General features: G+C 37.0%; 1 protein-coding gene across 1 annotated transcript in view; it reads right to left on the bottom strand.

The window, feature by feature from the left end:
• The window catches only part of NECTIN3 (nectin cell adhesion molecule 3), a gene marked incomplete at its 5' end in the record, with an annotated part of 173,975 nt that extends 161,074 nt beyond the window's left edge, over positions 1 to 12,901 (bottom strand). Inside the window, 4 exons of the mRNA XM_084277640.1 lie at positions 3,426 to 3,577; positions 6,262 to 6,379; positions 8,341 to 8,523; positions 12,856 to 12,901. Of these exons, the coding sequence (XP_084133766.1) occupies positions 3,426 to 3,577; positions 6,262 to 6,379; positions 8,341 to 8,523; positions 12,856 to 12,901 (499 nt within the window). The remainder of the gene's footprint in view (positions 1 to 3,425; positions 3,578 to 6,261; positions 6,380 to 8,340; positions 8,524 to 12,855) is intronic.
• Positions 12,902 to 14,818: the final 1,917 nt, after the last annotated feature.

The raw sequence follows: 14,818 nt of genomic DNA, 5'->3' as shown, positions 1-14,818 counted from the left end.
TGTAAGACTAAGTCAGGAACTTCAACACTTGATCACCTTTGAACTCTGAGGAGCATGAGTTGCATCTGTTGGACAACCATACAAACGAGTAAGACACAGTGAAGATACCTGTGCTTTAAATCCAGTATTTTACAAAGTCTCTAGCTTCAAACACAATTTTAGTATTCCCTATCAATATCAAGATGTATCTTCTCTTGTAGCTAAGAGCTGGTGAACCTGTAATTTCGTTCCTGTCAACAACAGCTCTTATATTCCTCTATTCCACTTCAAGAATATTAACATCAAAGAAGCACAATAGGATTTATTAAATACAGCTTTACTTTTTAAAAATGCATATTAGGACTAAAAGCATTTTTTCCTCAGTTTACTTTCTAATCCTGTAACACATTTAAAGTTAATAGCTATTTGTTCTACCAATTAAAAAGCTTTACAACTACCAGCATGACTGTTCAGAAACATTAACTTCATAAACCCTCTAACAGCTTCATACGTAATACTTTAAAGATGGTGTAGATAATACTACTAGCTTCAAAGTTAGTTTTTGCCACATTTTATACAGTGGAAAACAGCTAAGATGGCTAATTAAATGACTGCTCTACAGTACAAAAGTGCCACCTTCACCATTCCTATAGAATATCTGCTCAGTTAGATGAAATATTAAGCAGTCTGACTTCAAGCTTGCTTCAACTTTACTTTCTGTTTTCCTGACATGAGTATCTTGCATCTGTACAGCAACCTGAGTAAGAGAGACATTTTTGCTATTTTATGGTCCACATAATTTAAGAGCATTTCCATTATATAATAAGCCAGCTACTCTGAAAAATTGTTCTTAAGAGTGACAATAAAACATGCTTAACATTTACAATTGTCTCACAAGTCATTGTAATCCATTCTCCTATGTTTAGTACAATCTTCTCTAAGGTATCTACAGCAAAGTGCTGGATGCTTCCCTCAGCATTAAACTGGTATACATGACTTGCCTAACCATTAGTTGTAGTGATATAGGACCAGATTATTTCTAAGTTGCCTAAAAAAAAAAAGTCACCTGCATTGTGTCATGCTACACACTCCAAGATTAACATGAAGTTTTGAAAAGCTGAAATCAGTGTTGACCCAAGTATTTGTTTCCACCGGTCAAATAACTGTAAGAACCAGGTAGGATCTCCAGCTAGCTGAGGGTTCAGTTTTGATAACTCAAAACCAGCTAAATTTTACTATTTGCAATTGTTACCACAGAAAAACAAAGCTGCTGAACAAAGCTGAAAACCAGCATGTATATAAACAGCACCCATCAGTCCACACCAAAAAACAACTACTGCATCTTAACTGTGTCTGCAGTAAGCTTGTTACATTGCATTTGCCAGAGTCTAGAACAGAAGCTACCGCCACAGCTCAAGTAGCATGTATTTCTATGCTGCTTTTTTCCCAAGACTTCATTCCTTTTAGGAAACATTTAAGATACCATAATTAGCCCATTTTATTCTGTTAGTCACAACATAATTTGAAAAATAGTCTTGTATTTTCACTGATGACAGTCATGGTGTCCTGTATAGGCTAGGATAAAGTTTTTTCATGTAGCTGGTGTAGCTGGAATTACCATGTCTGCTGGCACCAAATTCACCCTCCAATGGATCTTCACTCAAGGATTTGAAAGAGTGCTCATTCCAATTACAGGGTCTCAAGAGTCCTGTATCATTATTTCTTGTCACAACCTCTTCAGTTCTGGAGTGGGTCAGTTGCACATCTGCTGACTTCCTTGGATGTAGTGTAAGTTTTTCAGGTTCCCTCTCCAGAATAGAACCCAGGACTTAATCAATGCGACCTTATGATCTACACTTACTGGGAATGCCTCATTCACAGGGAAGAATTGCAAACCCTGACCCCCATCATGAATGGGGAGTTCTACTTCCAGCAGATCACAGATGAATTCACATAGAACTAAGAAGTTAAGATGTGGACTTGAAAAAACTTGCTACCTCCTTACCATTAGAATAGGGCTGAGAACTAAGCTATACTCAAAAAAAAATAATAGTTTAAGTGTTTGAATGTTACATTGCAGGAGAAAAATTCATCCTATTTGATGATGATTTTTTTTTCAAACCTGATACTTCTTACAATGTGACAGTCTTGGTAATTGTTTTGAGATTGTCATACAGCCATGAATTGTTATCCATAAAGGAGTTGTTAGAACCAAATATCCAAAAATAACTTCTCACACAAGTGACTTCCATAATAATTTGCAGCACTTGTCTTAAAAATTATATAAAATCCAAGCTGTTAAGCTGTTAAATAATTCCACTTTCTCAAACTACTTAGAAGCTTCCGGTTAACTAGCTCATTAACTAGTCAGTTAACGAGAACATTGTTTCCCACAATGACTTGCTGTACAGTTATGTCAGTCTGACCCAAACACAACCCTTTGTTCTAAAGATGCAGATAACCATCAAATATCAATTGTGACAGATGTGGCTTCAAACATCCCGTACCTTCAGTTTTAGTTGTAAGTTTTCATTCTCTTGACCTTACTTAGCTTTAAGTTCATAATTACGAAGTCGCCTATGTTTATATTCTGTAACAGGCCAACTTTGATACTATGTGGAATAATCAACAGCCAAAGCTATACTTCAGAGCAGCAACACCATACAGAATGAATTTCTGCTTTTCCTATCTACTCTTTCTTTACAAATGATAATATATTAGCACTTACTGATCAAGCTAGGTATTAGTTAATTAAGCCAATCTGTTATCGAAATCTGGAGAGCTTTTTTTACATTCACACAGCACTGCTTACACATAGCCTAAGTCATGCTGTTCTTTCACAAAGAAGGTGTCATAGTAAAACATTAATCACACTGTGTTGATACAAGGATGTTTTCCAACAGCAACAGTGCTAAACAGACACACAAATTTGCCATATTATACTAAGTAGATCAGCAAGAATTCTACAAGAAACTGATGACTGCATATCTGTATCCCAAAATGGAGTACAGTGCACACATTCAGAACATAATCCTAGCTTCCTGAAAGCAGAGCATCTTTGACTTTTCTAAATGTAGCTGTTCCTCTCCCACTAACAGCTGGTTCTTGAGTTTTCAGACATGGTACTGTTTATTGCAGTCAATATGTCTTAGCAAAACACAAGTTAACACTGGAAAAGAGTTCCCTTACCAAAAGAAGCTAATTTTATCAGCACTATAGAAACTACTACCTCAACCTTAAGAATTTCCACAGCATGTTGCTGTTTTTAAAAAGCCAGTTCAATCCCTAATTTCAGCGTAGCATTCAAATTCATACTTTCAATGGGTTTTCACACAATTAAAAGATGTAAATATTTTAGGAATCAAGTGGCTCTTCAGTTTGCTACTTCAGTATTGACCAAAAGAATTTAAGCTAACATACTGCCTTTGCTGCAGTAAGAAGCTTACCTAGTATGTAGATAGTCTTCTGATCACTTCTCTGACCAAGGGCATTAGTCACCTTACAGATGTAAGTCCCAGTGTAGTTGTAAGTCAATGGGCTGCTGAACTGCAGTGTATTGTTGACAGATAGCAATCCTTCAGGCCACTGTCCATCCAACCTAAAACAAAACAGTTATATTTAGACTTTAGTCCTAAAGACTGACAGTGAACTATAACTAGTTAAATATATTTGCAATAGTCTAGCAAGCGAGCTTTTCATTGTGCTCTGATTTTGTCAGTGAGCTTTCATTGGATATTATTCTCAGAAGCCACCTGAGCATTCAGTATTTAAGTTCTGTGCCAAACCCTTTAAAATTCTAATCTCCTGGCCCTTGCAAACTGTTTACAGATGACCACTACTTCAACTAAAAGAAAGTTATCTTAAAGGACTTGAAGGAACAATCCAACACAAGGTCTAAAAATTACACCTTGTGTCTAATTAGGATTATCAGCCCATTCTTTTGCATCCAAATTGAGCTAATACCACACATTTCTGTCAGTACACACTTAAGTCACAGGACATTTTCACAAGCATTTCTCAGCAAGAGTTCAAGCAGTTTCTTCCCTCTTCCCCACCACTTCTCCATCTGAATTACAGCCCTGAAACAAAATTTGGTACTTTGTGATACTGTAGTCAAGTTTACGTAAGTGTAAGAAATGTTTAAGCACAACAGGGAGAGGAGAAATCTAAGAGGCACTGGAAGTCTTAAGAGAGCTGCCCATGAAACACCTGCATGATTTCATGCCACTGCATCCTACTTCGCTTTCATCTAAGTATCTATTAAACAGCTAAGCAGGACAAAGTCAACATTGAAACGTAAGATCAATAGGTCTCAGTATCCAGGAAGCATTCAGCAAGTATGATTTTAAATAGTAATGAACAAAAAGAGCCACCCCCAACACTTGAAAATAGGTAGTCTTCCACCCCTTTAACAGCAAATGATGTCTAACAAATGGAGGCTCAAGACAAAATCCCATTGTTTTGCCAATAATGATTATTGCTCAAAATTATTTCAGCCATATTATTTTGATAAAAGCAATTATGTACTTCATAATTCACAGTACCAGAAGTATTTAAGACACATAAATTAGTTAATTGGTTGGAAAGCTCTATTCTAATAGAGTTCTCATATGTACAACATTAGTAAAATTTTCATGGTCAACAATATGCTGTCTTAGCAAACACAATGTCCCCTTTGCTTCCAAGGGATAAAGACTTTTTAGCATAGTAATTCTAAAAGCTGTCGTGATTTGAAATCACTAAGATAGCATACCATGTTTCCATTTCCTTAGACACTCAGTCTATCCTCTTGAATAGAGTTTTCCCCAGCCTTGAAGTTCCTCCTTCACCACTACTACAGATTTTTGTATGGGTTCTGCTCTCTCTCAAACAAAAAGGTGAACTAGCTTTATTTTGGTAAAGTAAGCCTTCCTTGCAAAAGTGGGTTCACTTTTAACTTTAGTAAGTTCAAAAGTGACCTCTGAAGCCTGAAGTGCTTTAAATATATTTAAATACCTATTTCTTCTGGAATTAGAAACAGAGAATATATTAATTAGTTTTGACATATCAAACTCAAATCAGAGAAGAACCTACTTTAAAACAGTAGCATAGCTTGTTTATTCAAATAAAGCCTGGCATGCTTGTTTAAATACAGTATTTTTTTCTGTTGAAATCTCTCATCACACTGAATTTGAGCTATGCATGTGATGGGGATGGCAGGTCAGTAAAGCATACTTGTTACTAAACCTATTTTGGTGCAGCCATGCTGCCAGCTAGATTTAGCTGCAATACTGACTATAAGGTTTCAATGGCTGCTTTCAGGATTGAGTCAGTAATAATATGATGTTTTGTTTTTCTGTGGAACTGCCATCAAGCAACTCCAAACTGATCAATACAACATTTTCAAACAATGTTATGACTACTCTTCCTACATACTAAATCACATCTACCACAGAGAATGTAGGGAAATATTTGTAGCTTCATATAAGTAAACATTCCTGTGATTTTATCACCAGAAGCACTGCAACATAGCCACATGTAAATTTACACTGTCCTTAGAAATGCATTTCCTTTGTTTCTACAGACAACAAAGCTTGGTGTTTGTTTTTGGGGTTGGTTTAATTTTTTTTTTATTTTCCGCTTCTCCAGACAGGTTGATCTATGCTTGCTTTATTGCCTTCCTCTGTTTCCCGCCCAAAGTACGTCCATGGTCTCAAAAGCAAAGCAGTAAATTTCAGAATAGGACCCACCCAATCCACATAATCAAAATGCTTCTGTTACATAAGATTTTTTTTTTTCACTGGAGATGTATTCCAGGTCTAATTCCCACCACTAACCAAAACACTGCATTTACCTGTCCTGGCAATTACTTCAGCACTTTTGAAAAACACCACATTCTATAATTCAGTAAGCAATGTTTGCCATCTCAACTGTAATTTTCAGGTTTATAAAATGCAGATGCAGAAAAGCAATAAAACAGAACTAATGAAGTAACAGTTAGATCCCAACCAGATCTATCGATCTTTGCTCTAACCCCTGCAACATTCACAGTTTACTCCATTAACTAACTTCAAGAAATTTTATCCTAGGAGTAATGACAAACTCTTCAGGCTTGTAAATTTACAAGGTATGTACTCACCCATATCCATCCATACACACATCTTGTATTCTCCTTATGTAAGGCTGGATAATACCATTACAACCTAATACAAGTCATACAACTTTTTTCAGAACAGGCACTTAGGGTAAGCTAAGACTGCACTACTACAGTCATATGGCAAGACCCTTTTAAAAAATATTTACCTGGTCCACATAAATTCCATAGGCAACGGATTTGCATCAGCATTACATCTGAGCTGAACGTTCTCTCTTCCAATGAACCAGTTGCCATCATAGCCAGTTACTGAAACTTCTGGGGCATCTGACAAAAAAAGATTTAACCTATCAGCAATCACAGTATTTTCTTTAAATACAAACTGTGTCTCATGGTCAGCTCCGTGCTGCTCAGCTCAGCAGAAGGTGGGTTTTGATTTACTGGGGTTTGTGTTGGATTTGTTGGTGGTTTTATTTCCAATAATTAAAAACCACTATCAAAATACCCTGAGAACACCAATACAGTTCCAAGCTATAGCACAATATGCAGCAGTGTGTTAGACCAGGAACAACAAGGCTTTTTTAAAATCAGTGCAACTGTCCTTCAGTGTGCTTTCTGCAAACACAAAGCGCTTTGGGGAATTAAGGGGACTCCAGAAAAGAAACAATTTGATACTTTTTGGAAGTGAATAATGGCAGTTCAGAGCTACTTCTCACTAGCAAGTTAAGAGCAAGAGGATCAGAAATGGTGTTTTGAGAAGCCAGATAATTAAGATATCCTAAGAAAATTCACAGACACCAGTTAAAAAGTTTAATAGCTATCGTAATGTGGAATTACATTGTAATAGCTCTAAAAAGCAAGGAGGTCATTTCAGATGAGCCAGAGAGACCTTGCTTAAATATTCAAAACGCACAGAACAGAACCACCAGTATGATTTGCTATAAGCGCCTCCAACAGAGATGGATGCATAGTTGCCAACCCTGTAAAGGGAAGAAGACTAGAGAATACAGACATAAAATCTCTGCTTCTCACTTGCTGCTGTGTTGTTTGCTATGCAAATTTTGTTTCAAGCTTTGAAACATGCCTTAGCACTTTCAGATGAACATAAGATTCACTTGTCCCCTTATTTAACAAGAGATACAGCAGTTCATTGTCTTAGTCGCTGAGACAATAATGGGAACAAATAACCTTTGCTTTCATTTCTGCATCAATGGCACATCAATCTAAAGCTTCATTTCAACACTAACAAAGTAAACCAGTACTAAACACTATTTTATGCCCAAATAAGCAGTTCTTTACCAAACAGAACTGAAGTAAACCCATAAGAGATTCCAGACAAACCAAAATAGCAGTTTTCTTTTTCCAGCCACTACATTTATTCTAATTGAACTCTAATTGATTTCTGCGATTTAGGAACTTTCAAGCAGCACACTGCTGAGCCAGGATGCTCAAGGAAGAACTTGAAAATAGCTCATTTTGGTCACTTATGCCTTGTCTAACAAAAATGGCTAACGTGCTCAAAGCTTATTTGTCTTAACTGGTTTTAGCTAAGCAGCTTTGTAAGTCACCTCACTTAGTATTCATGCATTTTAAAACCACAGATTTTCTGAACAAACTTGTTACAGGTTTGAATTACATAAACAATTTTAAGCTGAGTATCAAAGCATTAAGGAATGTATGTAGATTATTTTCTTGTTTCTTGATGCAAATGAAAGTGGAAAAAACTTATTAATTTGAAAACATACTGAGGCCCATAAGACCTACTTTCAACTTGTCATCTCCAACATGAATCTTCATTAGAATTCTTTTTTATTACTGCTGAAATTGTAAGGCACTATAAACAGTTCACAGATCAACTAGTTTGTTATTGTCTGTGATCTTTTTCAATGTTAAATATAACCACGAGTAAAGTCTTTACCCATGAGAAAATCCAAAAGCAACAGTAGGAACACAATAGTATTCTAATCTGACTTTTTTTTTAGAAAAATACAGAAACCCTAGGTTTCTACTCCTTCCTGGCCTACCTCTTGCCTCATGCCTTTCTATGCATTTTTATTTTCCCTTTTTCTACTGAAACGCTAAGGGGTCATCTCCTTCCTGTGGAAGGTAAGCACAGATAAAAAGGGTGGTTATGGTGTATTTACCAAGTAGTAACTCCCTTACAGAATACTTACACTGTATGTCCAACACATGAGGGTATCTAATCTCCTTTTCCAAAGCAGGGTGCCTCACAACACAAGTTATGCGTCTTCCTCTTGCAAAACGTGTAGGGACAATCATATACTGACTTACAACTGTCACCGTTTCATTTGGAAACAAAATAGAGCTGGATTCCATTTCACCAAGACCTCCTTCCCAGTCAATCTCTGCAGCAGGTTTTCCAGTGGCTGCTGTACAAGTGGCTGCTATTGTCCGATTTGCACCATCTATTAGAGGGTTTGGTCCTTTCGTTAAACTCACAACAGGTTCAACTATGGAAGGGAAAAAGTAAAGAGTTTAATCAAGAAAGAGTCCACATTTTTCAAACTGTTGCTATGTAAAAGAGTTAGACAAGATATAATCTATTTGCAAAGTCCATGCTAATCAGATATCCCACAAGTGAGATCACAGCATATATCAGATGAAAGCTCTACAGAGCTTTGGTCTGTTGACACTGTTTACCTTTGTCCACTCAAAGTTTAATGTTAATCATTCACTACATCCAATGCACTAGCAGGAAGTTCCAACATGGTTTGTTCCAGTTGCAGTGTCTGACCACAGACAGCTTAATATATTAGGTTGAAACTATGCCGTGATTTAAAAATAAGCTTGAACTCTGCTACATTTTCAAGCATTTTACTTGAAGCATTAATCTACATTGTCAGAGTGCGTCATTTCAAAGCTACTTAATTCAGTTTAACACCTGACATTGAGTTTAAACTTCTGATGATCAGCACTCCAAAAAGTTTATTATACATACAAATATGTTATAAATAATGTCTAATATGTACATGCATATACATAACTATCAGAAAAATCTGTATGGTTGCTACATGCAAAAATTGAGGCTTAGAGAACAGATTTTCTTCTAAAAAGAAACTAAGTTCCTGATGTACCAAGTCTAGTGTTGAGGGCCATCAACTGAAATGTTTTTTTAAAAAAACTTCTTTCTTGAGAAATCTGTTGTGACCCTGTACAAGACATTCACCAGTTGTAGCCTAAATCAGAAATACTGTATTGTGCTTCAAACACAAACTAAGGTCTTACTTTCTAGGATAGCCCATTTTTAGCATCAATATTCAAAAAATACAAGTTTCCCAGTAGTATACTAGCCTATTATACCTAATTCTTGTCTTTCAATCCAAAGAGGCTATCAAGTCCTCTGAAGTAAAGTCATCACTGCACACTGCAGTTCAGTGGCAAAGCCCTCACTAATCACAAAGCAGAACCAACCCTTACCACTTCTGTGCCTTTCAGTACCCTCTAAGAAGTTTACTTCATAGAATTTCTTTCCAAAGAGCTGAAGCTGACCTACATATCTTGAAATTAAATACAGCGGAGTTCACAATACCTGGCAAGATACTTCTGTAACTACCTATACTTGGAAGAAATAACTGTGTAACAAGTAGTTTCAGCTTCAGTAAAGTCAATGCTAGAACCAGTTTTTGATTGTTTTCTGCATAGCCCAATGCTGCTTATGTCTGAAGAGGGCAGTTTATTATTTGCTCAGTTACACTAAAAGGAAAAACAACTACTAAGTTGATAACCTTATACAAATATGTGGTTTCCATACTATGCTTAGAAGTGCTTAAAGAATATATCTCATTATCAAATTGAAGGTTGGTTGTTCGGGAGAGTGAATTATTTTGTATTTTGTTTCTCTGAATGCCTACTTTTTGTGATTTGTTAGTGACCCTACTGCAAATAAAGCAACAGAAGCTTCTTCTGCCAAGTCCTACAGTCACTCTTCTACATCTGAAGCATCTCTAAACACAGCTGCTTTCAAAACTTAACTCCCCGCTCTTCAACATCAGAAACAATTAAAGCTTTCTGCAGTAAGCCTGGCTATTTGAACTGATGTACATATGAAGCATTTCATATGAACATTTCCCCTGTGGGGAAAAAAGCGCCTTTAAAACCTCATGTAGATCTTGACATTATATACCTTTGTTAGTTGACCTGCAGTTTGGTTTCCTTGATTTAACATAAGCATTACACCTTGTACCCCCAAAACCATTCCATGACTAAGAAATCACTAGCAGTAACCTTTCAATAGCTTCTGTAGTAGTACTGACATGCAGAAATAAACAGCCAAATTTACAATTACTGTCTTATAAGCATAAAGCTACTACTTTTTTTGCTATATCCCCTGCCAGATCTCCATCACAGTGGAGACAACTAAATAAGTAGTTATCATTAGCTTTTCATGGCAGAACTTATAGACTCAAATAATTTCAGCTGGAAATAAAGGTTTGTATATTTTATTCCTTTCAATTTTCCTCAAAACAAGAACAACTCCAGAGTATTTCCTCTACTACTTGTGAAGGGATACGTAAGTCCAAAAAGGGTCTTAAAGTAGCAGAGACCTCCAGACTCAGAGAAGACTACTCAATATGCTGCTTCACTTACAGTGCTGTTTAGGAAAAAAAAAATCTTCAAGTTTTATGTGACAGTAGACAAGGGACTTGATATAGACTCATTTAGTAAGTCTGGCTTCTCTTAAGATGATCATTGTTAGGAGAAAAAGCATACTTGACTTTCTCAAGTGATATCTCTATCTCAAATTTGTGATACTGTCCAGTTTCAGCTCATTGTGTAAGTTAATTTTACACTTGTCAAAGACACAAAACTAAACTAATCTAAACTGCTCAACTACATAAAATATACTCATTCCCACTCCAATGTGTATTTGTGCTTCATTTTTTGCCAACTTGACAAATGGTTAGGCTGTATCACATGTTCCCATAAATCATGATTCTTGGACTACACACCAAATGCAAGATAACCGAACAGCCACATGCTGTTATGATTTGGCTTCCACAGTCTATCCCACAGGATTACTCTGCCCCAGGAACTGAAGCAAAACCAGCAGAAATCCAACTACTCGTTCTACATAGCCTTTCTAGCTGTTTCACTCACAGATTAAAATAAATCCTTAATTAACAATTGGCACTTCAACTACCACACAATGTTTTCAACTTGGAAAAAAAGATCACCCAAAGCAGGGTGTTTGGAGAGTTTTTGGTGAGGATTTGCTGGCCTGGGGGTGGGGAGCGCACGAATCTAACTTCTATATACACAGACTCTTATAGCAATCCTCTTTTGTGCCAGGACCATTCAGTGTGCCCCGTGAATCACACGGAAGCATGCCCTAAGGGCTTTCACTGCTCACAGTGTTGTTAGAGGACAGACAAGGAGGTTGGGAAAGCATTACAGAAGCTACTTCACCCATTCAGTGAAACATTACGGTCTATTCAGTCAAACGAAAAAGATGTGGAGAAAACGTTTTGTTTGGAAAAGCAAGCCATGCATCTCACAAAGATCCAAAAGCAGAAGGGACCTGCTTCCACAAGCATTCCCTAAGCGTTCAAGGGCAGTGACAGTTGCCCCATCTCCTTTAAATAATTAACCGAGTACACAACCTCTGCCCATTCAGTCAGCATGCATGGACAACCTCATTCATATAGCTTAAGAATAGTCACACAACCCAAAGCAACGTTAGAGTATTAATTATATTTGTATTATAAGAAATGGTGGCTGAAGCATGAAAACTAGATGTGCAGCTGTTGAGGAAGCCTCAACTAATTTGTACATCTGTGATAATCTTTTCACCACTAATTTAACCGTACTAACTCTAGGCTTCACCTTACATCCACATGGATAGTGAAATTGTTACTCTTGTTTTAAGCCTCTTTATAAAAAACACAGTATCATAAAGCATCCAGATGAGAGACCAAAAAACCTATTGCTGTAAGTTTCCAGGCCTCAAAATTTCTTCTTGCGTAAGTACTCAGTAAGGCTTTTTCAACTCCTCCTCTCTTAAAACTAATTTTCTCCTACTACTGTGCACAGGAGGTCTGGACAAAACTGGCATGATTACAAATAGTATTATTTCCACTTACAATTAAATTCACTAATTCCTTGGCAACAGCATGACACTGGGAATTGAGAGTCCCTTCATCCTAACTGACATTTACTTCAATAACTGCTTTCCAAAACAATATCTCTACTTTTTATTTACTCTCTCCTCAAACCAAGCAGTTTTTTATTTCTGTGTAACTTACCCTGCCCACTAATTAATCCTTTGGGGTGTGGGGGGGGTTTTGTTGTTGTTGTGGGTTTTGTTTTTTTTTTTTTAATACCAGTCAGTTCACTAATTTGTCTGCTTGATACTTTTTCTTGGCCCGGTGTATTGTGGATTACTTAATGTATACACCTCATCAACCAGCACTTTTCAAAACACCATTACTTTATTAGAACTGTCTGAGAGGATCCGTTTGCCAGAAGTGTCTGACATGTATCTTCCTTTAATTCCTTATTCTAAGAATTTCTACACTAGCATGTTTGGGTTGTATTGATGTTGACAAACCTGTATCTACCTTTGTCTCTCATGTGCAGCTCCTTCTTCACTTGTAGGATTGCTAAGAGCTAGCCTGCAGAAGAACAAAATCTACTTTATGAGTACCTATGCTAAGAAGTGTACCTTAGCAAGACAGGAGGACTCAATCCCAACAAAGTATTTAAAGTATTTAAAGTAGTTGTGTATGTTACTAGGTTGAAGTCTGTAAAATTACATTAGCTCTGCAGGCTATGCTGTCACATACCATCTCTTCTGCCTTCAAACACCACTTCATCCAGCTTAGTCAGCATCTTGACAAATAGCTTGACATCAAATTCTTAGCACTTTTTTTTTGCTCCAGTTTAACAAGGTGGGTTTGAAAAACCCAAAGTTTCAGACAAGATCTCCACACCTCTGCCCAAAAAAGTATTTTCATGTTTTTCACTGTCTTAACATCTTCTTTTACAGTGCATTTCCTTAAGATAACAGAAAGCACTAAGCGAAGCGAACTGGGAGTGAGCAAAAGCACCAAATGCACTAAGCATATTAGCTAGAGTAGTGTAAAACAGGTTCTAAATACACGCTGAAGTACTGATCAGTGTCTTGTGGCAAAACACAGGACACCCTACAGTTACTTTTTCTTCCATTTGTCATCACTCTTTGCATTACAGCATACAAGCATCTACTGCATGGTTAACTACATGGCCACTACGCAAAAGGAAATTAATTCTTTGCTCAACAGGAACAGACACAGACTAGGAAAAAAGGCAATACTACTTAGACTGGGAAGTTTCAACATCAGGACATGAACTTTTCTCTCCTCACTTAAGACAGAGCGTTTTAGTACTGTGGGAGAACACAGTCAGAGTAAACTTAATTACATTACATCAGGTTTTAAAATTTGATTGAAGTTATTCCCCGTCTTAAGAATCTGCTGAGCTCAAGGCAGTAAAGCTCAAGAGTTACTCAGTTCTGAAAATCATTACTTGCCCAGTATTTTTCCTATTAAAAGTCTAGATGTCAGTGCTGCAAATAGTTTTCAGAAGGACAGAAAAAGCTCTGCTGAACAAAGGCAAGTCCATCAGAGCGCTGGCTACCCAGCCACACCATGCAAGCCAAGCAGCTGCTATCTGGACAGAAAAGCATCTTTGCAATTAGCAGTTGGGTTTTGCAATTCAGAGATTGATACCAAGTCACCAAGGGGCCCACAACTATCAACAACCATCTACAACAATAAGAAAACCCAAACTACGATCAAGACTACTGCAAGCCTGATAAATACTTCATTACCTATTCCAATTACAAATTGTGGTAACACTTTAACAAGCGCAATTCTAATTTTTTAAGTGTAGGATACTACTACACAGGCCATATGTTTACTTTCAAACTTCATCCTCATGTTGTCCACAAACCCAAAATTTGAAGGGCAAAACAGACACAACTACTAATGTGATCTGAAAAAAAAAAGTATCTTACAAATAAGAACTGACTAGAAGATATGAGGTAAAGTGCTATGAACCACAAAACCAAAAACCTGACCTTAAAAGACAATAGGCTACAACAGCCATTTGTAGTACAGAAGACAGGCAGAAGAAAGTCGTAAGGCTATATGCTTTGTATTCCACATAAACCAACTTTGGTCAAGTTACTCGTTTCAAATTGGATAAGCCACTTGCTTTGATGCATTTATTTTGCCCCACCTTGTGGTGACAACCAGTTTACATACTATGCTAACAGCCATGTGATTAATCTTATGGTTGACTACTGTGGAAACCAGAGATCAAATACCAAGACAATCCTAAAAAAGCACATAGTCTTCAGGAGCCACTGAAGACTACATCAGCTCCAGGAAACACCACTTCACTATTTGCAGTGGATACACATCCAACTTGCTCCATTGTAAGATAAAATACTACAGAAAGGGGAAACCAGTAAGTTTTTAAGGACAGTCAGTTTACCTCATACTGCACTGTCACCTAAGTCTGCCTGTGCTTCAGTACTAATCCTTTTACAACAGAAATACCAAACCATCAACAAGACAGACAAAATTAGTTTGTGTGAAAAGCTAAGCTTATAAGCTTCACATTAAGACTATCCATATGTAGTCAAGAGCTTCAGTTGCCTCTCTTCCCACAACTCAAGTTAGTGGACTAGGCAGTTCTGCTTTACGGTTGTACTGAGCAAAGAACTGTTTACATCACCAGCCCCAAGCAGATGCATTAACTTCA

Source organism: Gallinula chloropus, assembly GCF_964237585.1.
Source record: "Gallinula chloropus genome assembly, chromosome: 1".
NCBI classification, from domain to species: Eukaryota; Metazoa; Chordata; class Aves; order Gruiformes; family Rallidae; genus Gallinula; species Gallinula chloropus.
This window is presented reverse-complemented; position numbering and strand designations above follow the sequence as displayed.